The sequence below is a fragment of the Castor canadensis genome, chromosome 3 (assembly GCF_047511655.1).
Source record: "Castor canadensis chromosome 3, mCasCan1.hap1v2, whole genome shotgun sequence".
Classification (NCBI taxonomy): domain Eukaryota; kingdom Metazoa; phylum Chordata; class Mammalia; order Rodentia; family Castoridae; genus Castor; species Castor canadensis.
Window position 1 is genome coordinate 149,431,482 of NC_133388.1, and position 26,689 is coordinate 149,458,170.

A 26,689-nucleotide genomic window follows, 5' to 3' on the forward strand; every position below is an offset into this window, starting at 1 on the left:
CTTTATTTTTCTGATAAGGTCTTGTGTTTTCTCCTGGGGCCAGTCTTGGACTTCTACCTCTTCTGCCTCCTGCATAGTTTGGGTTACAAATGCACACTAGCTAGCTAACTTTTTCCCCAGGCTGGCTTTGAACCACAATGCTCATGATTGTTGCCTCCAATATGTTTTGTAGTCTTATTCTTGTACAGAATATGGACTCATAAAGGAAAGTGTTATTTTAAAAAATTATCAGTATAATAATAATTGTTATCTTTGCTTTAACTCTTACTACTACTGAAAGCCAGAGATGAATGAAACTCGTGAATAACTTGACTACAATTTCCAGGTGTGTTTCTTACAGGCTGTAACACCAATGATTTGTCTTTTAACTAGTTTTGGATTCCTGTATGCATTTTGCCTGATTCATTGAAATACGTTTCTTTAGTTTATACTTCAGATATACAGGTCAACCAAGGGCCGTAGTAGAAAGTGGATTGGGGCCAACATTCTGGTGATAGAGCTGGCAGAGATACTGATAAAAGGCTAGCATCAGGCAGGGTATGAGATGGAGGGGGAAGAAAACACAGCAGGAAGATTTTATGTCAGGAAGTACAGGAGATTTGATCTGGGTAGGGGGCAGTGGTATGAAAGCAGGGATGAGTTCAAGAGTTGAAACAGTCTGTGGTTCACAGGATATTGAATTAGTGATGCTGTGCAATCTAACACTGCAACAATTCTGGAATGGAGTGGTCTTTACATTTCATCACCTCTGTGTTGTCTCCTCCGGTACTTCGAATTAAAAAAAAAAGCCTTACCTATCTTTAAATGCCAATTTTCAATTCTGTTTCTTTTATATATATATATATATACATATGTGCATACAAGGCTTGGGTCATTTCTCCCCTCTGCCCCCACCCCCTCCCTTACCACCCACTCCACCTTCTCCCTCTCCCCCCGACCCCCTCAATACCCAGCAGAAACTATTTTGCCCTTAATTTCTAATTTTGTTGTAGAGAGAGTATAAGCCATAATAGGAAGGAACAAGGGTTTTTGCTGGTTGAGATAAGGATAGTTATACAGGGAGTTGACTCGCATTGATTTCCTGTGCGTGTGTGTTACCTTCTAGGTTAATTCTTTTTGATCTCACCTTTTCTCTAGTTCCTGGTCCCCTTTTCCTATTGGCCTCAGTTGCTTTTAAGGTATCTGCTTTAGTTTCTCTGTGTTAAGGGCAACAAATGCTAACTAATTTTTTAGGTGTCTTACCTATCCTCACCCCTCCCTTGTGTGCTAAAGCTTTTATCATGTGCTCAAAGTCCAATCCCATTGTTGTGTTTGCCCTTGATCTAATGTCCACATATGAAGGAGAACATACGATTTTTGGTCTTTTGGGCCAGGCTAACCTCACTCAGAATGATGTTCTCCAATTCCATCCATTTACCAGCGAATGATAACATTTCGTTCTTCTTCATGGCTGCATAAAATTCCATTGTGTATAGATACCACATTTTCTTAATCCGTTTGTCAGTGGTGGGGCATCTTGGTTGTTTCCATAACTTGGCTATTGTGAATAGTGCTGCAATAAACATGGGTGTGCAGGTGCCTCTGGAGTAACCTGTGTCACAGTCTTTTGGGTATATCCCCAAGAGCGGTAGTGCTGGATCAAATGGTAGATCGATGTCCAGCTTTTTAAGTAGCCTCCAAATTTTTTTCCAGAGTGGTTGTACTAGTTTACATTCCCACCAACGGTGTAAGAGGGTTCCTTTTTCCCCACATCCTCGCCAACACCTGTTGTTGGTGGTGTTGCTGATGATGGCTATTCTAACAGGGGGGAGGTGGAATCTTAGTGTGGTTTTAATTTGCATTTCCTTTATTGCTAGAGAATGGCGAGCATTTTTTCATGTGTTTTTTGTCCATTTGAATTTATTCTTTTGAGAAAGTTCTGTTTAGTTCACTTGCCCATTTCTTTTTTTTTTTTCATTTTTCTTTTATTATTCATATGTGCATACAAGGCTTGGTTCATTTCTCCCCCCTGCCCCCACCCCCTCCCTTACCACCCACTCCACCCCCTCCTACTCCCCCCCCAATACCCAGCAGAAACTATTTTGCCCTTATCTCTAATTTTGTTGTAGAGAGAGTATAAGCAATAATAGGAAGGAACAAGGGTTTTTGCTGGTTGAGATAAGGATAGCTATACAGGGCATTGACTCACATTGATTTCCTGTGTGTGGGTGTTACCTTCTAGGTTAATTCTTTTTGATCTAACCTTTTCTCTAGTACCTGTTCCCCTTTTCCTATTGGCCTCAGTTGCTTTAAGGTATCTGCTTTAGTTTCTCTGCGTTAAGACTTGCCCATTTCTTTATTGATTCATTAATTTTGGGAGAATTTAGTTTTTTAAGTTCCCTATATATTCTGGTTATCAGTCCTTTGTCTGATGTATAGCTGGCAAATATTTCTTTTTTTTTTTAAATTAATGCCAAATCCCATTATCTCCGACTTTTATTCCAATCTTTACAGGGTGAGCTTTTGATACTGAAATCATGAAACTTGCAAGAACTAGCTATTTTTCTTGCTTCAAATTTCTTGAAATCAATTGATACAACTCACAGTGGCTTTAAAATAGCCCTAAATTTGCTGGTTACCAGGCTTGGTTCTTTTATTAATTTATGATCTGTTTATCAAAGTTGTCTGTAGCATCCATAGTATGAATATCTGTGTTTAAGTTTGTGTTTGCCTGCCTGTATAGTTAATTGGTAGAGAGGAAACCTGATGTTCTCTTTCCCATGTAGGAACAATAGCAAATGCCTATCATTTGATTTACATCTAAATCCTGTTACTAATAGGCCATTTTTTTAAACTTAATCTCTCTCTATAGGCATCAGTGTTTTCCCAGAACTTCCTGAAATGTGATAGACCTACACTTTAAAGTTCTATCTTTGCTTTATTTCTGTATATGTATTTGTCTAGGGCTCTACCTACTCACTTTTCACAATTGTTTGTATCATAACCTCACTGAGCTATATTTGTGGAAAAAACCAGAAAAGAATTTCTGAGCCATAGAACTTCAATCACACACATCATTGCTATGTTGAGAGAAAAATAAATCATTTTCATTCATTTAGAATGTAAACAATTCTTTCTAAAGTTGTACTTGCTGAACTGAATATACTCAGCTATTGTAAAAAGGAGAGGGAATAGATATAATAAAACAAATTTAGGTTTTGAGCTAAGAGAGATTTGAGTGGAAGTCTGGCCTAAAACATTTAAAACCTAGGTGATTTTCTACAGAAAGTAATCAATCGCATAATCCTTAGTATTTTTATCAGTAATGTGGCAATAGCCTCATTTACTACAAAATTTCCTTTTGAGGATTAGAAATGACATATGGAAAGTTCCTGCCCAAAGGTGGCATTATTACAGTTATTCTTTACATAAAGCTGGTTAGGTAACAATGTAAAACTCCTTGGGTAGCATTACTCAAAAAACCCTGTACATATATAAGATGTAACCATTTCCTTTGATTCTGTTCTGTGAAATACCTAAAAAGTAAGTTACTGCCCAGGTGACACTAACATATGGAAAGAATAAAGCTAGGGGGTTATGTGAGCATTACTCATCCTATGGGTCTCTCAAAGTTCCATCCCTGATGTGAACATTTTGTTGGTACGAAATGTTAATATTGCCAATAGCAGAAGAAAAACCTACATTAAATATTCTGTGGCAAAGTTGCTAAGGTCACAATTTTATAGGTTCTGAAATCATATCAGAATCTATTGTGATCCATATTAAAAAAATATCAGAACTATCAGTATCTATTTCACCAGGGAAAAATTTACATGTGATAAACTCCAAATATTAGACCTGATACTGCTTACAGAGTGTCTGGAGAGACTTATTTCCCAGGAACAAGTGGAAATTCCTGGACTTTTGCATTTTAGTCTTGATGTACTTCTCTGTGAAGTTTGAAGTAGGACATTTATTTTAGGTTTCATCAGTCTACAAACATGGTTTTGAAGGATTATGTCATTTTTTTCCAAATTAGATAATCATACAATCTGCATTCAAATATAACACCTGAACTATCAATTCCAATTTGTGTTCATATTGGAGAAATCATTTTAATATGAAAATTATTCACAGACATCTAGGGTGTGATATTACTATTAGTGACTATTGGCTGAAAATATGCCTAATAGATAAACTGTACAATGAATTCAATAACATTTTAGTGGATTTGCATCAAGTATAATAAATTTTCACTGTTTTTTAAAAAAACAACACAGGAATTAAACATATTCATCCACTAAAGAAAATTCTGAGTTTATATGAGATATGTGTAATATAATATATGTAATATAATAGATGGCACATGTGGATTCATATAGCATGTTAAGGTTGCATTTTATAGGCAGAATAATCCTGAAAGTAAGTTCTTTGTGTAACATAATTTAATGCACACATATACATATTTGAAAACTCATTCTATATTAGCATTGCAAGCATAGCACTATTGTTGATCAATAACTAAACAAATAAACTGGTTATTTGAAATACATTATGAATACAGAGTAAATAATAAGGCACCTATCAGAAGTAGATTTCTTGAAATGATATAGAGGCCTTTATAATAATTTTTTTAGTATTTTCCTGGCATGAGACACTTTCTTTTTAGGATTTTTAAACATCCATTATTAAAATAATTATGTTACATTTGTGGATGTTTCCTGATTTCCCACTAAGTTATGTATACTGTAAACTTATTGACTTTTTCCATTAGGTTAATCATATTGGTGATGTGATTTAATGCTTTCTTAATGACATTGGAAATACTGTTTTTCTGTGAATACTAAAATGAATGGCCACAAAATGAAAAGAGCTCTAAAGAATCCTATTTTTTAAGCAATATATAACTATATTTTTTAAAAAAGGGAGATGTTTGATTTTTATGAGAGCAATATTTGACATAATTTTTTAAATCATTTTTGTTGCAGAATGATGTTTTCTGGCGATTTCCTTGGCACTTATTAAGCATAGTATTCCCTTCCCTGATAATCAAGATGACTTCAACATTTTAGATTTGTAATACTAACATGTTCAGGAAAAGTTTAAGTAAAAAGATAACTTTTTCCAATTCAAATTGAGCTGCTCTTAAGCAAATTGGAAAAGTGCCATTCAGTTCATAGATATAGTATCTATTGTGATATAACATTTCAATCTTCTAATACACCATGTGAAATTCCATACTTGTCCTTGGAAAATAGTATATCTAGGATGCAATGACATCTGTGTTTAAGACAAAAATACTATAATTATAGTACTGTGTCAAGATATTATCTCTGGTTATCCAATATGTCTAGAGTCTGCTTTGCAAATGCTAGACAAAAAGAGATAAGCCTCTCAGGCAAAGTGATTTTATAAGACATGCTTATGTTCTGCTGCTTTGAAAGACACTCACTCATACATTCCCTATTCAAAGAATTTCTTCCGAGTTCTCGTGAGGCCAACCTCTTTATGATACCACTATCAAGAAAAAGTGAAATTCATACTACAATAAGAAGTATTATTTTTTTCACATTTGTGTTTCTATAGCTATATTTTAAATTTATATAGTTATATTTTAAATTTATTTAAGTTTTCATCCACCCAGAGTATTTGTTTTAGTTTTAATTCCTACTATCATTTTTAAGGTATTTACCTTGGTGGATTTTATACTCTAATTTATTAATTAAAACAATTGAATTTTGATCAATGAACTTAAATAGCTTAGCCACTTGGGTACAAATGCTCACATTATTATATTTGCCAAATGATCAGGATCCATCTATCCTTTTTAGTTTGTTTGCTTTTTGTTTTTGCTTTTCTATTTTAGTGTATTAACCTTGTGCCCCCTTGGATACTGACATGTACTAGATGCATGTGGGTAGAAGTTTAGGAAAGCAGGAGTTTTACACAAAACTAACAATACTAGAACATGTGTAACAGACCTTACATAATAATGGTATACAATAAAGTACTATTAAAACAACTGTTAATTAATTAAATCTATTGCTTATCGTTGTTATGTATTTTTCTTTAAATTGAGTTTGTTTCAAAATCGTTGCTGCAATTTTAAAACTAAAGTAAAAAAAAAAAACAACCAGACTGCGGTGACTCACGCCTGCAATCCTGGCTACTCAGGAGGCTGAGATCAGGAAGATTGGGGTTCTAGGACAGCCTGGGCAAATAGTTAATAAGACCCTGTCTCAAAAACACTGAATATAAAACAAGAGTGGCTCAAGTGGTAGAGTGCCTGTCTAGTAAGCATGAGGCCCTGAGTTCAAATATCAGTTCTGGCAAAAAAGTAAATAATAATTTCTTATTAAAAAGTATCTTCTATAGTTTATTACTAAGTGTTTTGATCCTATTTAGCAAGTTGGTTGGGGTATTTGTGTGTGTGTGTGTGTATGAGACAAGATCTCACTATATACCCCTGCTGGCTTCAAACTTGAGATTTTTCTGACTCTGTTTTCTAAGGCATGTACCAACACACCTGCCAAAACATATTGTTTGAGTGGAGAATTTATCTTATAAATGCAACACTTTGCAAGTAACATTTTTCTAAATGACTTTTAGGTGTCATGTGAAACTCTTGTCCCTTTTAGCTCTCCAGGCCCAGAGAGCTAGGTGGAAGGTGCTGATCTGTTTCTTCAGCAGCAAGCCATTCAAGATAGCCAAAGAGGAGAGAGATATGTTGTGTGTTTAGTGATTCCTGAATGTGGCATGCCATGTGAGCAATAGCTGGCACTCAGACTTTCTGATTCAGTAAGTCTGGGTTGAGGTCAAAAAATTTGTCATTTCTCACCAGATCCCAAGGTACTGACAACTGCTGGTTATAGAGAGCACACCTTGAGAACCACTACCACAGAGGATCCTTGGGTGGCCACAGTCTGTTTCTTCAAATTGTTTTAAATTGTCCTTTTTCAACTGTTGAAATTTTGTGTCTTGGTGCAATTGCAGATGTCATTATCAAAGTAGCACTCTCGGAGCAAAACATGATCTTGCAACAACTTGAGCCTCACTGTGACCTACATTATCATTTGTTCCCTTCTGGGTTGAACAAAGGAATGGTGATGACTGGTGCTGCAATTCCTGAAACTTGTCCTAGACTTTGCCCACACTCTGGCTAAGCTATTCTTATCTTTCTCTCCATTCACGTCAAGGCAACATTGAAGGAAATTTTAGACTCCTGTCCAAACATCAACAAATGGAATTTCATTTCTTTTCACAGAGGACTAAGATTCAGATAAACCTCCTGCTAAAAAAAGCTGTAAAAACTAGATAAAATAAAAATGATAAATGAGGCTACAATATTTTAAGTTTCTTGCATTTACTGGAAAGTGATCAAATTACCAATTACTACTCAGATTGATGAGTCAAGAATAAAACTGTTAGAATAATAAAATAATAATGTAGTTTTCGTTTCTAGGATAATTTTGTGTGACTAGTAGGTAAGTATATAAATTAATATACTTAAGTGGAATTAATATCTGAAAAATGCAATAATAAAATGATATTCAATGGGAAATGGGGAAAAAGCAATATAACCTATCGGAGACAAATAGAAAGTAAATGATAAAATAAAAGATAAAATTCAACTTTATACTGCTTACAAGAAAGAAATGACATAATATTTTGAAAGTACAACTTAGGAAAATATTTACCATGTGAACAGTAAGAACAGTGTTAGTACAACTACTCAAAATATTTAGCCAAGTTTTGAGGGAATCTTTATTAGACATAAGTTGTACTTTATAATTATAGCATAATTCTTAAATTGATACAAAATTATATATTTGCATATATCATTAACAATATAGTTTCAAACCAAATAAAGCAAAATTTGAAAAAAATAAGGAAAGAACATCCACAATTCCACAATTCATGGATGTAATAGATCTCTAAGATATCCTAGAATAAATAAGTAAAAATAAGTCAGAAGCTACCATCAGCAGCAACAGTAGAGTAGGGACTGCCAAATATTCGCTCTTCTATAAGAAAAGTATTAATAACACTGGAAAAATGATAAGAATCAACTTTTTCAGTTTGCTGCAAATTAACCAAAGACTTACAGCAACATAGGAAGCATCTAGTCAAAAAAAACAGGTGAATCTCAGTAAAACTTACAAACTTTGTGGCATTTAACTTGCCCAAAACCACATTTCTATTTATTCTGGGGCACTGTTGAAAAACATTACCCTACAAACATGGTGAAACTGGAAAGCTGGTACTTACCAGAGAGGCCAGAGCAGTCTTGGAAACATACACCCAGAAAAGTGTCATTTGTTGACATGTTGGTGGTTCTCTAAAAGACTCAACTTGAAAAGTTGTCTTTATGTTGCATAATTCAGTCCACCGAGTTCCTTTTGCCCAGAAGACTTTTTTTTTTTAAAGAATGAGAAAATTGTTCAACTTGGCAACTGAAAACTGTGAATAACACTTGATTAAATAATTGGTTAACCAAAAATATAGAAGAGGGAACATTCCTCAACTCATTCTTCATTGACAATTTAACCTCAAACAAATGAAGATATCCCAAAAAATTACAGGTCAACATCCTTATACATACAGATGCAAAGTTCTCAGTAACAACTAGCAAATTGATTCCTACACCACTTAAAAAAAGGTACACTCCAAATCAAATAATTTATCCCAGCAATACAGGTTGATATCTACATTCAGTGCAACATATAGATGTAAAGTATATCATGTCAATCAGTTTAAAACACCATTGTAATAGAATAAAAAACAAAACCAGCATTTCCTTTGATAAAAAATACTAAAGGAACCTGAAATAGAAGACAATATACACAACATAATGAGGTCAATTTCTGACAAAATTTGAAAAGAAATGAAAGAAAATATATTCAGATTGGAACAGAAGAAGTAACATTCTCTCTTTTGGCTGATGACATAATCTGGTATAAAAAATATTGTAAGAAACTTCTCTGCAACAAATCATGAGAACTAACCTAAGTAAGATACATGACCAATATACAAAAATTAATTATACTTTTATATATTAATAATTTAAGAAATATTACAATACCAATAAAGAGAAAAAAGGAATAAATAGATTAAAATAAATACACTGAACTACAAAACATCATTCAAATACATTAAAAGAAACTTAAATGGATGAAAATATGTTTTGTGTTTTTGGATTAAAGACAATATCATAAAAAATGGAAATATAACTTAGGTTTATTGCATACTTGTCAAAATTCCATCAAAATCCATATTGCTCTTTTTTTGTAGAAATTGGCAAGCTGATCTTAAAATTAATATGGAAATGCAAGAAACCCACAGAGTAAAGCATCTTGAAAAAGAATAGCAAAGTAAGAGCATTCACACTTCTAAACTTTGCATTTAACGAAAAGTTACAGTATCTTGATTGTGTGGTACTGCTGGAAAAGTAGAGATAGAAAACAGTGGGAATCTAGAAATAGAGCCACACATTTATAGTCAACAATAAAATCAAGACAATTTCCGAAATAGTAATGAGGCAACTGAATATCCACATACAAAAAATAAATTTGGTACCCAACATTATATTGTATACTACTAAGTTAGATACATGAAATGAATAAATATAACAGCTAAATCCATAAAACTCTTAGAAAAAAACAATGTGTTCATGACTTTGCTCTAGGAAATTGTTCTCTGGATATGACATCAAAAATATAAGCAACAAAAGAAATGGTCCCTAAATTGAACAGACCACCCACAAAGTAGGAGAAAATATTTGCTAGCTATACGTCAGACAAAATACTGATAACCAGAATATATAGGGAACTCAAAAAACTAAACTCCTCAAAAATCAATGAATCAATAAAGAAGTGGGCAACTGAACTAAACAAAACTTTTTCAAAAGAAGAAGTCTAAATGGCCAAGAGACCCATGAAAAAAAATGCTCACCATCCCTGGCCAAGAATGAAATGCAAGTGAAAACCACACTAAGATTCCATCTTAGAAGACTAGCCATCATCAGGAACACCATCAACAACAATTATTGGCCAGGATGTGGGGGGAAAGGAACCCTCGTACACTGCTGGTGGGAATGTAAGCTAGTACAACCACTTTGGAAAACAATATGGAGTCTCCTTAAAAAACTAAATATACATCTGCCATATGATCCTTTAATACCACTCCTAAGGATATACCTGAAGGAATGTGACTCAGGTTATTACAACAGCACCTGTACACCCATGTTTATTGCAGCACTATTCACAATAGCTAAGCTATGGAAACAGCCAAGGTGCCCCACTACTGATGAGTGGATTAAGAAAATGTGGTATTTATTTGCAATGGAATTTTATTCAGCCACAAAGATGAATTATCTTTTGTCATTCGCAAGTAAATGGATGGAACCTGAGAACATCTACTTAAGCAAAGTTAACCAGGCTCAAGAAGCCAAAAATCACATTTTCTCCATCATATCCACACTGTAGACCTAAAAGAAATGCAGAAATATTATTGGACATGGATCACACAATAAAGAATAGGGAAAGTGAAGGAAACCTAAAACTTAAATGTGGTTGATACGCTCCCTGTAGAGGAGTGAATACAGTAATCTTAAACTGGCTGAGGCCTCTATGGGAAGGGGACTAGGAAGTAGTGAAGAGGTCTTGTAGAGGTGAGCCAATGTGGGTTGTAATACACATGTGCATGGAAGCAATGCTAGGAATCTCTCTGTATAGATATTTTTATCTCAAATTAGCAAAAATGCTATGTCTTTCTTATTATCTCTTATGTTTTCTCTTCAACAAAATCTGAGAACAAGAAGGCAGAACAGATTCTGCCTGGAAGTGGTGGTGAGGAGTAGCCAAAACAATGTATACACTTGTAAGAAATTGTAAAAACGAGAAAAAAACATAAGCAACCAAAGAAAGAATAAACTGATTCCTTAAAGTCTTAAAACATTAATGTTTAAAAGGACATCATCAAAAAACAAAAATACTACTTACAGAATAGAAGAAAATATCCAAAATCATTTGTCTTATTTGAACCTCATTTTCTAGATTATGTACAGATCTCTCATAATTTAACAATTAGCCCCCAAATAAACCAATTAAAAAGTAGGCAAATGGTCCAAACACAAATTTCTTTAAATTAATAGAAATGCAATCAGGATAACAATGACATTGCTTTATATTATCTAGTATGGCAAAATAAAAACTATAGATGACATTCAGTATTGGTGAAAATGAGAGAGATTGAAAGATCTGTACCTAGTTGATTGGAATGTAAAGTGGTTGAACTCTTTTGGAGAATAATTTGGCATTCTCAAAAGACAAATCATTAAGTTATCTTATGACCCTGTAATTGTACTTCAAGGCAAATACCTGAGAAAATTGAAAGCACCTGCCTACACTAATCCTTTTGGATGAATGCTCATAGCAGCATTTTCACAATAGTACCAAAGAGGAGCAACCTAAAATGTTCATCAATTGATGACAGAATAAAGAGAACATGGTATACCCATGCAATGTATTGATTCAGCCATAAAAGTAATGATGTACTGACTTATCCCACAAACGACACGAGTGAACCTTGACATTTATACTAAGAAAAATGTCAGGCACAAAAGCTGCATATTATATGATTCCAATTATATGAAATTCAAATCAGAACTGCCATACCCATAAGGACAGATAATAAATTAGTGTTTGCTAAGATAGGAGGGGTTTGGAAATAGAGAGTGAATGCTAATAGGTCAGCTTTTGTCTTAGTTATACAGGTGTCCTGAAATTAGTTTTGTGAATATACAAAAACCCACCAAACTACATAATTTAAATCAGTGGATTTTATGGCTTATAAATTATATCACAATTAAAAAATCATTATGATTATATAGGATTAGGACAAGATGCTGTTATATAGTTACAAAAATTCATCCTATGCTGTACCATAAAACACATTTCACCAAATTTCAGAGGATGTAGGCATTTAGAATGTATCCTAAAATTAACCCAGAAAAAAGACAAATAACCAGAAAAGTCCAATCATTTTGAAATCAAGAAAAATTCCTCTAAAAACCCAAGAGTAAATCAGAGCATAAATAGAAAAAGACTTAATCAAAATGAAAATATTAATTATACATCAAAACTTGTTGATTATAATAAAACTCATCATGCATACAGAAAAATTTAGTAGCTAAAAGTAAAAATGTAAGGAATGAAATCAAAGAGCCTATTGCCTGCTCAACACTTTACAAATAAGCAGCAACTTATAAATAAAAGAATGTATAAGAAGAAATAACAAAACAAAATTCAATGCATAAAAAACAATCCAGCAATGGAGATGTTCAAGAAAGTCACAAGATGACTATGTAAGATTTACAAAATTGGTATAATTCTACAAAGATTTATACAAAAAGAATGAGAAAGTATGTTTTTCTACTGACATGAAAAAAGAGACAGTATACAGATACCGATAGTTAAAAACCAAAAGAGTTTTTTAACCACATCAATAAATTTGAATATTTAGAAGAAATGGACAACTTTCTAGAAAAGTGAGCCTTAGAATATCGACACAAAGGGAAATAGAAACTGTTACTAAACTGTTCAGGTTAAAGAAGGTGAACGTGTAATTTAAAATCTTATCACACTCATTTAGTTTAACCTGTGAATTCTAAAAAACATTTAAGGAAGATGTGTGTTAGTCCCTCACAAACCTTTCTACAGAATAGGTAGAAAAACTTTCCTATGTTTTAATTAGCACATGTTTACACCCAAACCTGAGAAGGACATTACAAGAAAAAGAAATTATTGACTGATCTCAAAAATTCATATGTGAAGAATACTGGAGATATATTAGTTAACTGAACCTGAAAGTATAGTAGATAGAGGATAGATAGATAGATAGATGATAGTACATTTATGTTAATATATATTGTTATTCCAGAAATGTAGGATTAATGTACCAATCAAAAATGTATATGTTTTACTACATTTGCAAAATAAACAAGATGCATCCTATGTCATGTTTTCCATAAACCCTTATTTTAAATTTTTTGTTGCTCAATGAATCCAGATACAGTATCATTTCTCTCAAAACGAATGAGGCTTCAGAGCTTACACACACTCTAATGGAAACATGTCAACTCCTGCAGGCATTCTTCTTTGGGAAAACCTGCTAACAGCAGGACGCTTTGAATTACGTCCTGCAGATCCATCTGACATTACTTTTTCAGCTGTTCCTCCTGAGGTCTTTCTGAAAGTACAAAGACAAGGAAACAGTAATTCTTTTATGATCATCATAATTACTGAAATGGAATCGCATGGTATTTCTGCACCCATCTCTGCTTGCTAAAATGTTGTTAGAAAAGGAGTGAAAACTTTTGTGTGTCACACGACTGCAATTCAGAAATGACATTTTCTCATTTTTTTAATGGTACACCCATGTTTATTGATTTTTTATTTATTTATTTTTTGTTCATTTATTCACATGTGCATACATTGTTTGGGTCATTTCTCCACCATGCACTCCTCCCCCCGTCACCCACCCTTTCCCTCCTCTCCCCCTCAGTTTCAGGCAGGTCCCTTTCTGCCCTCATTTTGAATTCTGTCTTTAGCAAGACTGAGGCAAAAGAGACAACCCCATCTCAAACAAAATCTGCTTATTTCAGTGACCATTCACTTCCAGACTAGCTTTTAAAATTTTGCTGTCCAGATACAATTTGCATTTTATTATTATAATTTATGCACTCCACAATTGAACTTTTCTCTAGTATAAGTTGTATGATTTTCTAAATGATTAAATGATTAATATTAGATTAATGTAAAGAAACCATAATAATAATGTATGAACATTTACTAGGAGAAAATGACATTCCTATACTTTACAACTATAAATTCAAGAAAAATTTATACAATTTTTTTCTTATGCTTTATGTGAATTCAAAACAAAAATAGCAGAAACCATATCTATAATTTACAGTTTGGTAATTATCCATTTTTATCTTGAAGTCAAGCTAGATGAAACTTAACTAAAATCCTGGTGATGCTCATTGGTTAATTTCCCTGAGATGTCATTTTCTCACTTGTAGAATTATGATATGATTACCAAAAACTAACAGAAATTCTGTGAGGATTGCATGGGGAAATATGAAACTTGTGTGGGGTTGTGCACAGCACTTTAATATGCACAATGAAATTTGTATTCAGTTCTTTCTTATACCAGATAACTTCATTTCTGCATCTCACTTCACATACCCTAGAAAAATGAACTTAATCTAATTGGACGAGGCCTATACCTTTAATTGAATATAAAAAATTTTATAAGTATGGATAAACCAAGCATCTTTTATCAATAAATTATAAATCCAAGGCCAACTGGGAGATTAGATTCTTGACTTACAACATCATGAAAACTTGGGTTTAGGGTTCCCACATTATGTGGTACACAAGAAGAAAGGCATAATGGAAGAGGTGAGGCAGTCATGACTAGAAGTAAAAGCCTCAGTATGACAGGGATCACATAATTTCCGACATACAGAGCCAGCCCCCTTGGCTCTTGATGTATGTGTCCTCAACTCAATTCCCACCAGTCTATGCCCTGAGATCTACTACATTGTTTTGTATGTTCTTTTCTGTTATAATTTGTTTTCACTTTGGCAGACTTGAATGTCTTCTATTCATTGCAGTCAAATGAACTTGGGTTATAAAATTGTTGTGCTTTCCATTCCTTTTGAAATTCTGGTTTTTGGAACAGCAAACTATTAAGTTGCATCAAGATTCTTTATGAAAATTTATTTTTAAGTAAACTATAAGATTTGTTAGTAACTTTACTGACATTATGCAACCTGGTTTGAAACATATCTTTTTTTTTCTTTTTTGCTTGGTAGAACTGTGGTTTGAATGCAGAGCCTTGTGCTTGCTAGGTAGACACTCTACCACATAAGCCACATCCCCCATCCCTTTTTGCTTTCATTATATGCACAGACTGACGTGGACTACAGTCCTCATATTTATACTTCCCTCATAGCTGGGACAAAGATGCATACCACCATGCCCAGTTTTTATTGGTTGATACAGGTTCTCACAAACTTTTTACTCAGACTGGCCTCAAACCATCATCCTCCCAATCTCTGCCTCCTGAGTTGCTAGGATGACAGGCCTGAGTCACTGTGCCAGGCCTGAAACTTACATCTTTACCTTAAAATATAAGTGGATCCATCAGATATTGAATATTGAAGAAAAAGAGAGTCTGAAGATTACTTAAGCCTAATGAGGAAAAATGACCAAAATAGACTATCTAATAATTTAATTGAGTGGTTTGTTATGAAATACATAGTCTTAAATTCTATTACATATTAGTAATTTTGCATTATTTAGAATGCTTTTATTCAAGTAAAAAAGCCAATTAATTAAAAGGCAAGGTTATTTATGATGTCATGTAAGAATAAGCTGACTATTCAAGGATGTCAGTGAAGATCCTGGCTTCATTCTGTGTTTTCAGTCAGCCATCTTCAGTGTGAACTAAGGTTTTGCCTTTCCATATCTTCAGGATACATTCTGTCTGTAACATAAAAGGGGGCCTTTGGTCATCCTGCATTGCTTTTATGTCTTGGAATCTGGACTCTCAAAAGACACTCAGCACACTTCTTTTTAAGTTCCATTGAGTACATTTGGGTCGGGTAACATTTTGCACTTTGTTGTCTAAGCAGAATTATGAACACTTCCTTTTTTTCTCAAGCACGCTCACAGTTGAGTGGCAAATGATATGCTCACTCTTGGTTTGGACACATGCCAATATCTCAGGGGCACTGGAATCTTAAGAAAAAGCAAATATCTAGTATCTTCAGGCTCTGTCATGGAAAGCAATTCTGCTAGGGGATAAGGCAATGGCATTGGGGTAGACAAGCAGTAATGTTTATCACTTCACAAGCAGTAAATAATTTCTAATTTCTGCTTTTGAAGTTGGATATTGTGCCAAGTAGACTACATCATCTATGCTAAAATTCTGTAGAGTCATCTGTTTGTCTATGAATGTGAGTTTAGAAAGAAACACAAATGAATCAACTTATTATTGGAGGAAATCCAATTTTTGTCTATTTTGATATGTTGATAAAGCTTTAAGATCAACAATTTCTCTATGTTTTATTTATTTTAAAATCTAAATCTATTTTTTATAATAATCTCAATATTTTCTTCCATTTTTCTCTAGAATTAGACCAAGTGACCAAGCAACTTATGCTCCAAACAACACAACCAACTTTTGGCCATCTAACAGATGTAAGAAAAATATTCAAGTTATACTAAATATTACTATTCATGTTAATTAAATGCAAGCAAGCATTTATTATGTTTTAATGTCTAGCAGCCTTCCTACTAAAGTAATGGTAGCATGAGTATTTAACTTACAAATCTTTCATAAGCTGTCTTGATAAAGGTATAACTGTAAAAAACCTTACTTAAAAAGATTATCACATTTTTGAAGAGGAATATAAACATTAAACAGATAGTTCAATGGCTTTGGGTGATTTTTTGTTTTTAGTTCTAGCATTCCATTTTTTTTGAATAAAGTAATATTTGTAGCTGCAATAATGATATCCTATGGCATCGCTATATAATTTAGATTTATAAAGTCTTACAAAATGCATATAGGTCTGCCGTGCATTAGTCCTTGTAAACTTTTGGGCAAGGTTACGAAGTACTGAAGAATATGGAGAACATTGAAGTCAGTAGCATTCCAGAGGTGTCTGAAAGGCTTGGCCGTCCTGATGGTATTGTTTTTCATGGAAAGAAGTCAGAACTGAAATGGCCTAAATATCCCTAGGGCCACATGTGTGGAGTTGGTGTGTGTAAAGGTACAGATTGTGAAGTGTGATGTGAGGAAATGCTGGAGAAGTCAAAGGGAGAGGGAAATGGATTGACAGTTTAACCAAACAGGGCCTTTGAGGACCAACAATACTTAAAGGGAGTTTTTAAAGACTAACTTGTTTTGTAGTGTGGTGCTAAGTGCCAGCCTCTGCTCTGTCTCCCAACAAAATCCTTATTGAAATCCGTGTGACTCCCTCCAGTGCATTCAGTGCTTCCTGATGGTTGAACTTGAACACATGTTGAATTCTCCTTTAAGACCAAAGTGTGGTGAGAACAGAAGTTCCTAACACCAGAGGGAAACAATATCTGGATTCTATTTTGAACTCATCTGGGGTTTGTGAATTGAGGTACAGCTTTCAGTTTATTTTAGATTAAATCAAAATGATGAAAGTGAGCTAAGTATGTCTCTTCACCATGGTGGTCAACTGACAAGCCATTATGGTAATGGAAATCTGACCTCAAAGAAGGAGAGACATTATGAGATGAGTACTTGCAAATCTTCACGCTACCTGTTAATGCCAATAAGTTCTGCCTCTGTTGACCTAAGTGGAGTTTTGCCTGACTAGACAGAGAAGAAAAGTATGGAACTGAGGGAAGATACTTTCTTTACAGCTAAGCCATCAGACAGGGCTATAGATACTACTTCAAAAGAGGATGCAGAGAAGAGTTTTTTCAATTCCTTTTTTGAGAGGGAAGTTTAAATCAGGTGTCAAGGGTACCCTGATTATCACAGGTAAATCTTATAGTGCTTCCTTCTCCTTGGGAAAACAAAAGTGTGTATGTGTGTGTGTGTGTGTCTATTTGGTGAGGAAAAGGACATTCATGTTTTACATAGAAAATATATCAATGATAGAGAGAAAGAATGCTCTTTACCAGAGTTGGTGGGATTGGAAGTTCTTGGAAGGGCTAACTAAATAACTAGAACTGCCACTTTCCTGAAATGAAGCCAGGATTATTCTTCCTCAGGGTCCAGGCGCAACAAGGAATGTAATAGATGAGGGAGTAGACATTTGACAGGCAGTACACAAAGCAATGTGGGGCAAAGAGGAAATCCTAGGTTGGAAGTTTGTCCAGAGAGAGTGATTTAGAAGAAAAGAGACATTTCTAATTAAACTCTTTCAAATAGTTTGCAATGTCAGGTTTGAAGGAAATTCTCTGTTTACCTCGAAATCTTCAATTGCTCACTAATGATTTCTATGTGAGTAGATTTTTTTCTTAAATTTGTTATGCTGAGTAGAAAAAAGTGCCAGCTCCATCTTCCAGTTTGGTGGTAGCATGAAAAGATGCCTGCAAAGCCAGCCACATCTGTGCTAAACACAGTAAAAACAAAATGAAACACACTTTATTCTGGCAATGTGTTAACGATCATGCTAGTGTTCATTTTTAACTCTGAGTCTCACTATGCTGAACATCAAGCTCTTCTGAATTTTCCTTCCTTCAGGGGCTTCTATTCTGATACTTTGCACAAGTTAGCATTATTTTGCGACTATATTGAGTCAAAGTCAAAATTAAATGAGCAAATCATACATCTGAATGACACAAACGTAACTTTCATGAACTTTATTTATGCTGGTCAGCAATTTTCCACAGATAGGGAATGACTGTGAATAATATGTCAAGATGAGGAGTTTCAAACATAGGACAGCTCAGTTTTTCTACGTGAGATATTCCCAAAAAAGCCAAACTTTTATGTGTGGTTGCCATAAAGAGCAAACTTCATGAATAGGACTTCATTCTCCACTCATCCATCAAAAAGTGCTCAATTCTCCCATGTTTACTTCTAAAAGTTGTATTGTTTTTACCTTTTGCAATTAGGTTACAATCAGTCTGGGATTGACTTTTGACTGTAGAGTAAATTTGCAGTCTTTTAAAATGAATGTCCAATTTTCTCAGGCTCCTGTTATGAGAAGACCATTCTCTATGCACTGAAGAGCATTGCTACCTTTGTCGTAAGTCAGGTGACCGTATGTTATGACCTCCACATTCTGTCTTACATGGTAGCTGCATCTATCCATCTCATATTATTATGTAGAATAAATTCTACTTTTTTCTTCTTCTTGACTGTCTTACCAGTTTTCTTTTACTCTATCTTTACATTTAAATTTTAGAATAAAATTGACATGTCAATATCCACAAAGTAACCTGCCAGGATGGATTATAAGGGCTTTTTTAACCTTTACTTTCCAATAGTTTTACTTTGGTGTGCCTACATATGGCTTTAGTTTTAATTTACTTATTCTGTTTTAATTTTACATATTTGTGAATCTATGAGTTTATGAATTTCATTCGTTTTGGAAAATTTTTAGCCAGGACTTTTTCAAATAAGGCTTCTGTTCCATTGTTTTTTCCTCTCCAGCTTTCTCAGCAAATTCACGAATAGACTGTCCTTTCTCCAAAGCATGTTTTTTTGCACCTTGTTGAAGAGCGGCTGGCTGTAGATGAGTAAATTTATTTCCAGGGTCTCTATTCTATTCCACTGGTCCATATATCTGTTTTTATGCCAGTACCATACTGTTTCGGTTACTGTAATTTTGTAGTGTGTTTTGAAGTCTATTATTGTGGTACTTCCAGATGTGCTTCTTTTGTTCAAGATTGCTTAGGATGCTTAGGGTTTTTGCAGTTCCTGGTGAATTTTAATATTGTTTTTGTTGTTCTGTGAAAACAAATGATACAGGCATTTTGGTGGAGATTACATTGAATATGTAAATTGCTTATGTTTTGAGGACTTTTTAACAATATTAACTCTCCACATCCATGAATATGAGTCATTTCAGGTTTTGTATTTACTTCAACTTTTTCATCACTGCTTTGCAAAATCATTGTCATGATTATTCACTTCCTTGGTATTTACTTATTTATTTATCTGTCTGTCTATCTATCTATCTGTCTGTCTATCTATTTTGTGGCTGTTCTGAATGGGATTGCTTTTTTAAATTTCTTTCTTAGCAAGCTCATTTAAGTGTATGGAAATGCTACTGATTTTTGTATGATGATATTTGTATCCTATGACTTTATTAAATTCATTTATCAGTTCTAAAACAATCTTTTAATTGGTGTCTTTAGGTTTATCTCTATGTAGAATTATGTTGAGGTAACAGATTTTGAACTGAGGTTGTCTTTCTGAAAAGGACCAAAAGGAGCACAGAAAGGAAAGAAAACTACTTTCAAAACATTAAGCTCAACATTGCACTACATTATCAATAGATTCTATCCAGGGAAACATTCTAGGAAGGATAACTAAGAATTTTTATAATGGAAAAGGAGAGTCAGGGTATTTGTGGCTGGTAAAAAGCCATTTTCTGATTACTCGAGCAAAATCTGATTTGTAATACAGCAGAACAATGAGATTTACCTTTAAAAAGCACATACAAGAGATTTCAGTTTAGAAATGTTAAAAGTGTGTCCATGGGAAGGAAGAAGGAGAAATAAGAAATTCCTGGTTATTTGAGTCTTCTCTAGTTCTCAGCCTTATCTATCAGCAAATTTGTTATTTCATGAAGTTTTCTGAAACTGTGTAAAATCTCATGTCTCATAAACAATTCTGGAAAAGTCCATTTATAATGCTTGTGCTGAGAGCTCTCATTCTAGCCTAGCAGATATTTTGTCTTGCATGTCCGTTCTGTTGAGAGACATGATGGTAACCAGAAACATAGCAGTGATGAGAAGAAACAGTCAGTCTGCATCTGTGCTCTTGGTGTTCCTTACGTGCAGAGTGATTGACATTCATAGAGGAAACACAATGACTTAGCAAAATGGTGGTGGCTGCTAGGAGAATGTTTCTTTACAATGTATATGATAGATATATCTTTTCCAGATTTGGCAGTACTGGGTTTGAACATAGGGCCTCACACTTGCTAGGCAGGTGCCCTACCACTTAAGCTACACTTCCAGCAATTTGTTGCTTTAGTTATTTTCCAGATAGGGTCTTGCACTTTTGCCTGGGCTGGCCTTGATTATGATCCTTCTACTTATGTCTTCTACTTATCTGGATAACTGTTATGCAGCACCATGCTGAGCTTGTTTGATTGGGATGGAGTTCCACTATCCTCTTCCCCCAGGCTGGCATGGAACCACTGTCCTCCTAATCTCTGCCTCCTGAATAGCTGGGATTACCCACCCAGCCCTCCAGCTTTTATTTGACTGAGCACCAGTTCCATAGTGGACTGAACTATGAAAGTAAGGAGTTATTTTTTCCAACATTTTTCCTACTTCATCTTCTTAAATATATGGATCTCAACATGGAATATGTAGAAGAGTCAGCTAAATTATATTTGCTCTCTCATTACCCTTTCCAGTTTCCAATTCAGGGTATTTGAAATGGACGTCAGATACTTACTTTTTAAAGCAATTCATAAGAGATTGTACTAAAACTCTGTGAACTTGGAGACATTTTTCTGGCACCGTTCACAAACTACTTTCTAAAAAACTCTATCGTTTGGATCAGAAATAAAAATTAAACTAGTTTTTAGGATTCTCGGCTAAGTTCAGGTTGTCTATTAAAATATAGCGTACACTTTGCTTATCAGAGAACTTACTTTCAAAAGATGACGACAATCTTATTTTAGTTCCCCTAGCTCTTTAAATAATTGGGTAAGAAAAAAATAAAATAGTACTGTTACAGAAAAGATCCACAGAAATAACCATAATTTATACTCAGTTGAGAACCAGGGATTGAAAGTTTCTTCTAAAAAATCCTATCTAGATTTTTGCTCAGATCTAAAACTTGTCAAACTTTCCTTTAAAACATAATCTTCAAAAAACCTATATACTATGCACAATACATAGAAACAAAGCCAATAATAATAAATGATTATATTTCATAGAAAGCTCGCTTTTTAACCCATGTGTACAGGAGAAAACGTGCAGGCACCAAGATAGGCCCTACAACAACTAGGTGCATGATCAGTCCTTTGGATGTGATAGTCGTGGCCATCCAAATTGGAGTGCTACTACAAGAAATGTACTTCTGCCTGTACCGTAAGGATTTAGGTGTGGACATGAATTCTAACATCCTTTTTATTAAGACATGGAGGCATGTTTTTCCTGATTAGGGTGCCAAGAATAGAACAGGTCTTCTCCTAAATGACAACTTGTTTTCATGTCAAGGATACAATGAACGCTAAAGGAATCATTGATCTTTCTCTGTGCTGACTACTAGAAAGCTTTGGGCTGGATTGGTGCTCCATCTTTGGCAAATGGACAGGAGTTTTGTCATCTATTCTGTGTACTTTTCTCACTTATGACATCAGCTCCTTTTCCTCTCTGTCTTCACTTTCCCTATGTCTCAATTTTTCACTCAGCCTTTGTTTTATTTTGCATGTGATGAGTTTTTAAAAGAAAAACCTTTTAAAACATATCCTTTAACAGGAAAAGAAAACAAACTAGTTATCACTTAGTATCAACCATCTAATTTTAAGCATTTTAACTTTAATTGATATAATTAGGATATGATTTTAATGGTATTTTTGATTACTAATATATTGTTATATTCATGATTCAAATAAGAACATAAAGCAATACATAAAACTTACCAAAATTATTACCAGAGAATTTTAGGGAGACTTTTTGTTTTATATAATAAATGAGTTAATAATATATGATAAAAGAGAATGGACAAAGGGAAAATTATAATGTTCATCTAATTCAAAAGATATTTTACTTATAAGTATAAAAACAGATCTTTGCTTTTAAGTATCTTTGGAATAGACTCAATAGTCTAACATTTAATTTATTCATTTAAAATAATCAAATTATTGCTTTTTTAGTTATGAAAACTAAGATTGAAATGGGTCATCTATATTATATGATAAGTGAGTTTTAAATTTTATTTTAAACTGAAATGATCTCTGAGAGAAATATAAATAATAGCTAGAAACACAATGGAATTTTCAAAAAATCTAGAGTGACTGCCTTTATATTTTTATCAACTCAATTATGAAAATGATGAAAAAGCAAATTTTACATTACCACATGAAAATTATTTTTCTTCTAGTTATGATCTCTTAAATTTACTCTTGGGTGGCTCAAACAGCAGAGAGCCTTCCTAGCAACTGTGAAGCCCTGAGTTCAAATGCCAATATTATAAAAAATTACTTTTAATTTGTGGCACATGCCTGTAATTCTAGCTACTTGGGAGGCAGAGATAGGAGGATTCTGGTTCAAGGCTAGTCTGGGCAAAAGTTATTGATACTCTATTTGAAAGCAAACCAAAAATAAAGCAAAAGAAAAGGACTGAGGGCATGGCTCCAGTGTTAAAGTACTTGTCTAATAACATGAGGCACTGAGTTCAGTCTCCAATACTATCAAAAATAAGTACTTTGATTTAATATCCTTTTCTTTTCATGTATAATTATTGTGAGAAATGCTTTGTTTTTAATAACAGTTTTCCAGAAGAATAAATAATTTAAAGAAAATTTCTAGTACTTTTTTGCAATGATTTATTCTTGTAAAAAAAAGGATTTATAGGATTCTAATGACATTTCATTTATTGCAACAACTATTTTTGGGTAAACAATTTAAAGGCAAAAAGAAGGTTTGAAGCTATTATTTTAATTGGAGTTTTATATTTGAAGCAAGAGTAGCTGTTATTTACACTCATGTAGTGTACAATATATCATTGCTTGTGAAATACATAAAATGCAGACAGTGACTGCACATTGGTTAATGTATGCTTGTTATTTGATGCATAATTAATATTGTTAGGCTTTTCCTATTATATCTTTATATAAATCATGTACAAATGATTCAATCTGTATTTAACAAAATGACAGAAGATTTTATCAGAGCTATACCACTTAATTCATTGACAACCCCCAGAGAACAAATGATCTAAAAATTTCCACTGTGATTGTCCTAACTCTGTGTAGTAGGAAATTACCACATGAACTATTAATCTTCCATCCCACAGAGATCAACAGCCTAATACATTGCAAGTTCTATTGTCAGCCGTGGTGACTTATTCAGTCCTTATTCATGTGTGTACACGTGATGAGTTTCTAATGGTTGTGCATTTATTTTCAAGATCAAAGGTGTGGGTTCCACAGAAAACTATGATTTCCTACTTAATAACATAATTTTATATTGTGATGGTTATTTTCATTATACTATAGAAGATAATACTTTTTTTTTTTTTTTTTTTTTTTTTTTTTTTTTTTTCTTTTATTATTCATATGTGGATACAAGGCTTGGTTTATTTCTCCCCCCTGCCCCCACCCCCTCCCTTACCACCCACTCCACCCCCTCCCGCTCCCCCACTCAATACCCAGCAGAAACTATTTTGCCCTTATCTCTAATTTTGTTGTAGAGAGAGTATAAGCAATAATAGGAAGGAACAAGGGGTTTTGCTGGTTGAGATAAGGATAGCTATACAGGGCATTGACTCACATTGATTTCCTGTGCATGGGTGTTACCTTCTAGGTTAATTCTTTTTAATCTAACCTTTTCTCTAGTTCCTGGTCCCCTTTTCCTATTGGCCTCAGTTGCTTTAAGGTATCTGCTTTAGTTTCTCTGCATTAAGGGCAACAAATGCTAGCTAGTTTTTTAGGTGTCTTACCTATCCTCACCCCTCCCTTGTGTGCTCTCGCTTTTATCATGTGCTTATAGTCCAATCCCCTTGTTGTGTTTGCCCTTGATCTAATGTCCACATATGAGGGAGAACATACGATTTTTGGTCTTTTGAGCCAAGCTAACCTCACTCAGAATAATACTTTTTTATTTAGATAGTTTAAGAAAAATCTGAAGTCGTCAATGTATTCAAGTTTTGTTTCCTATACATTCACATAGTGATAAATATTTAGTTATTTTTAGATTTGCCATTAAATTAAACTGATTCAGGATTGAATTGCATAATGACCTTAGGTATAATTATATACATATCAGAGAAGAGAAAAAGAATGAGAATGACAAGAAGGAAAAGGTATTATAGAGAATTTGTTAAGTTGACCTCATAAGAACAATGATATATATTGACTAAATGGCAATTGCAGTGTTCCTAGAAATTTTTATTCATGAAAATCAACACATGAATGTGGCTTGATGACTACTTGTGTGGTTCATCTTTAGAATTTTCATATAGGCATTGCAAAGTATAAAATGTTTGTGGTAAAACTGCCCAGTTTTTGAGTGACTAGCCAATGAATTTGGATGAAACACAACACTAACAACACTCAACATCCTTCCTCATTTCTACTGCTAATCATTGATCTCTCTCCAAAGGTGACAATTAGTCTAATTTTATCACCACAGCATAGTTTTACTTCTTGAACAACATTTAAATGGAATTATGTAGCATGCATTATTTTGTTACTAACTTTTCCACTAATGTTGTCTATGGCAGCCATCAGTATCACTGTCTGTGACAGCTGTTGATGCTTTTACACTGGTAAATGGTAGTCCACAGAGTAAATGTGGCACAATTTTATAATATGAATATAAACAATTAGTTTTACCACTTAAGGACATTTGGATCTTTGAATAATTCTATGGATTTTAGTTTCAGGAAGCAGGCATATTTTCCCATTAAATGCATCTATATAACCCAGGCAGAATGCACAGGGCGTTCTGAAAAGTAAATAATGATAGGTAAGTAGGAGAAGACTAAAATGTAACACCAATCTGGTTGTGAGCCCTTACCCTGCCCTGTATTTTTCATGTTGCCTGACCCAATAAGTGGGCACAGTTTCAGATGCACAAGGCAGAATAGAATAATGAATGTATCAGTTTCTTAACCAAAGGCATGGGAAGAAGGGAAGGTAACTGGCTAGCATCAGAGACATAAATGAAATGAAAGAGATCCTATAAGCTGATTTAAGAACTGCTAAATACAAAGCCTCACATGCATTTAGGTTTTCTTTAGAATCCATCTAAAATGAGTCTGAAAACTGAGCCAGCAGATCGAGAACTTCTTGGCTGGCCTCTGAATGGCACACATCAAGCACAGAATTTGGGAATATTTTAAAAAGAATAAAATGGATATTTACAGGAGTGGAGCCTGTAAATAATTTGATGTCACATTTTGCAATATCTTGATTTTTATACTGCTGAACCTTCTTGTAACTTAGTGAGATTCTACTGATATTTATCATTATTACTCTTATTCTGGGTCTCACAAGATAGCCCAACACAGGCTAGACTTAAACTTGTGATCCTCCTATCTCAGTCTCCTGAGTGCTAGGATAAAGTGTATGCCACCACATCCAACTTCCCTTGAGATTGTTAAGTAGGAAGGACATGATCTGTGTTTCAGAAAAAAAGCTCATGTGGCAAGTAAACTGTGAGTATGAGTATAGGAGGGCTGTGCTGTTTGTTACTATTCCAAGCAAACTTACTCCAGTGCCTAAAAACAAGTACAATTAATGATGTAACTAGATGTAATTGTTCAATGATGCAATTCAAATACAATCTATAAAACTCCATATGGTACAGGCCTTTGATATCTGTCTCTGTGTACAGTCACAAAAGAGTAAGATCAACATGAGTCTCCCTGTTAAGAGCTCCCAAGGCCTTTAGTCTATTGTACTATTTTCTTTTCCTTTTTGACCTGACAGAGCTTCAGTTCACTGAACTTCTGGGCACAAAGGAAGGGACATCTGTTCAGTGGAGCTTTTTGTAATTGTTATGTTAATTAAAAGTGACTTTGGCTCTTAGCATTTTGTTTATTTTTCATAATACATATGCCCTGTGGCATTTCACAATGGGTATTCTCATATAAATATAAAATAAAAATAAACAAAGCAAGCGATTCATTATTGCTTCCGGACTTCAACTTGTACTGATGTAAGTCTAAGTGCTTTCTTTCACCTTGCTCTGGCCAAACATTCTGGGATTTCCTCCAGAATAAGATCAGCTCACTG

At 34.0% G+C, this 26,689-nt stretch overlaps 1 protein-coding gene across 1 annotated transcript in view; it reads left to right on the forward strand.

Annotated features, from left to right (window-relative positions):
* The window catches only part of Cnbd1 (cyclic nucleotide binding domain containing 1), a 399,182-nt gene that overhangs the window by 349,735 nt on the left and 22,758 nt on the right, over positions 1 to 26,689 (forward strand). Inside the window, exon 12 of the mRNA XM_074066942.1 lies at positions 16,195 to 16,250. Coding sequence (XP_073923043.1) covers positions 16,195 to 16,250 — 56 coding nt within the window. The remainder of the gene's footprint in view (positions 1 to 16,194; positions 16,251 to 26,689) is intronic.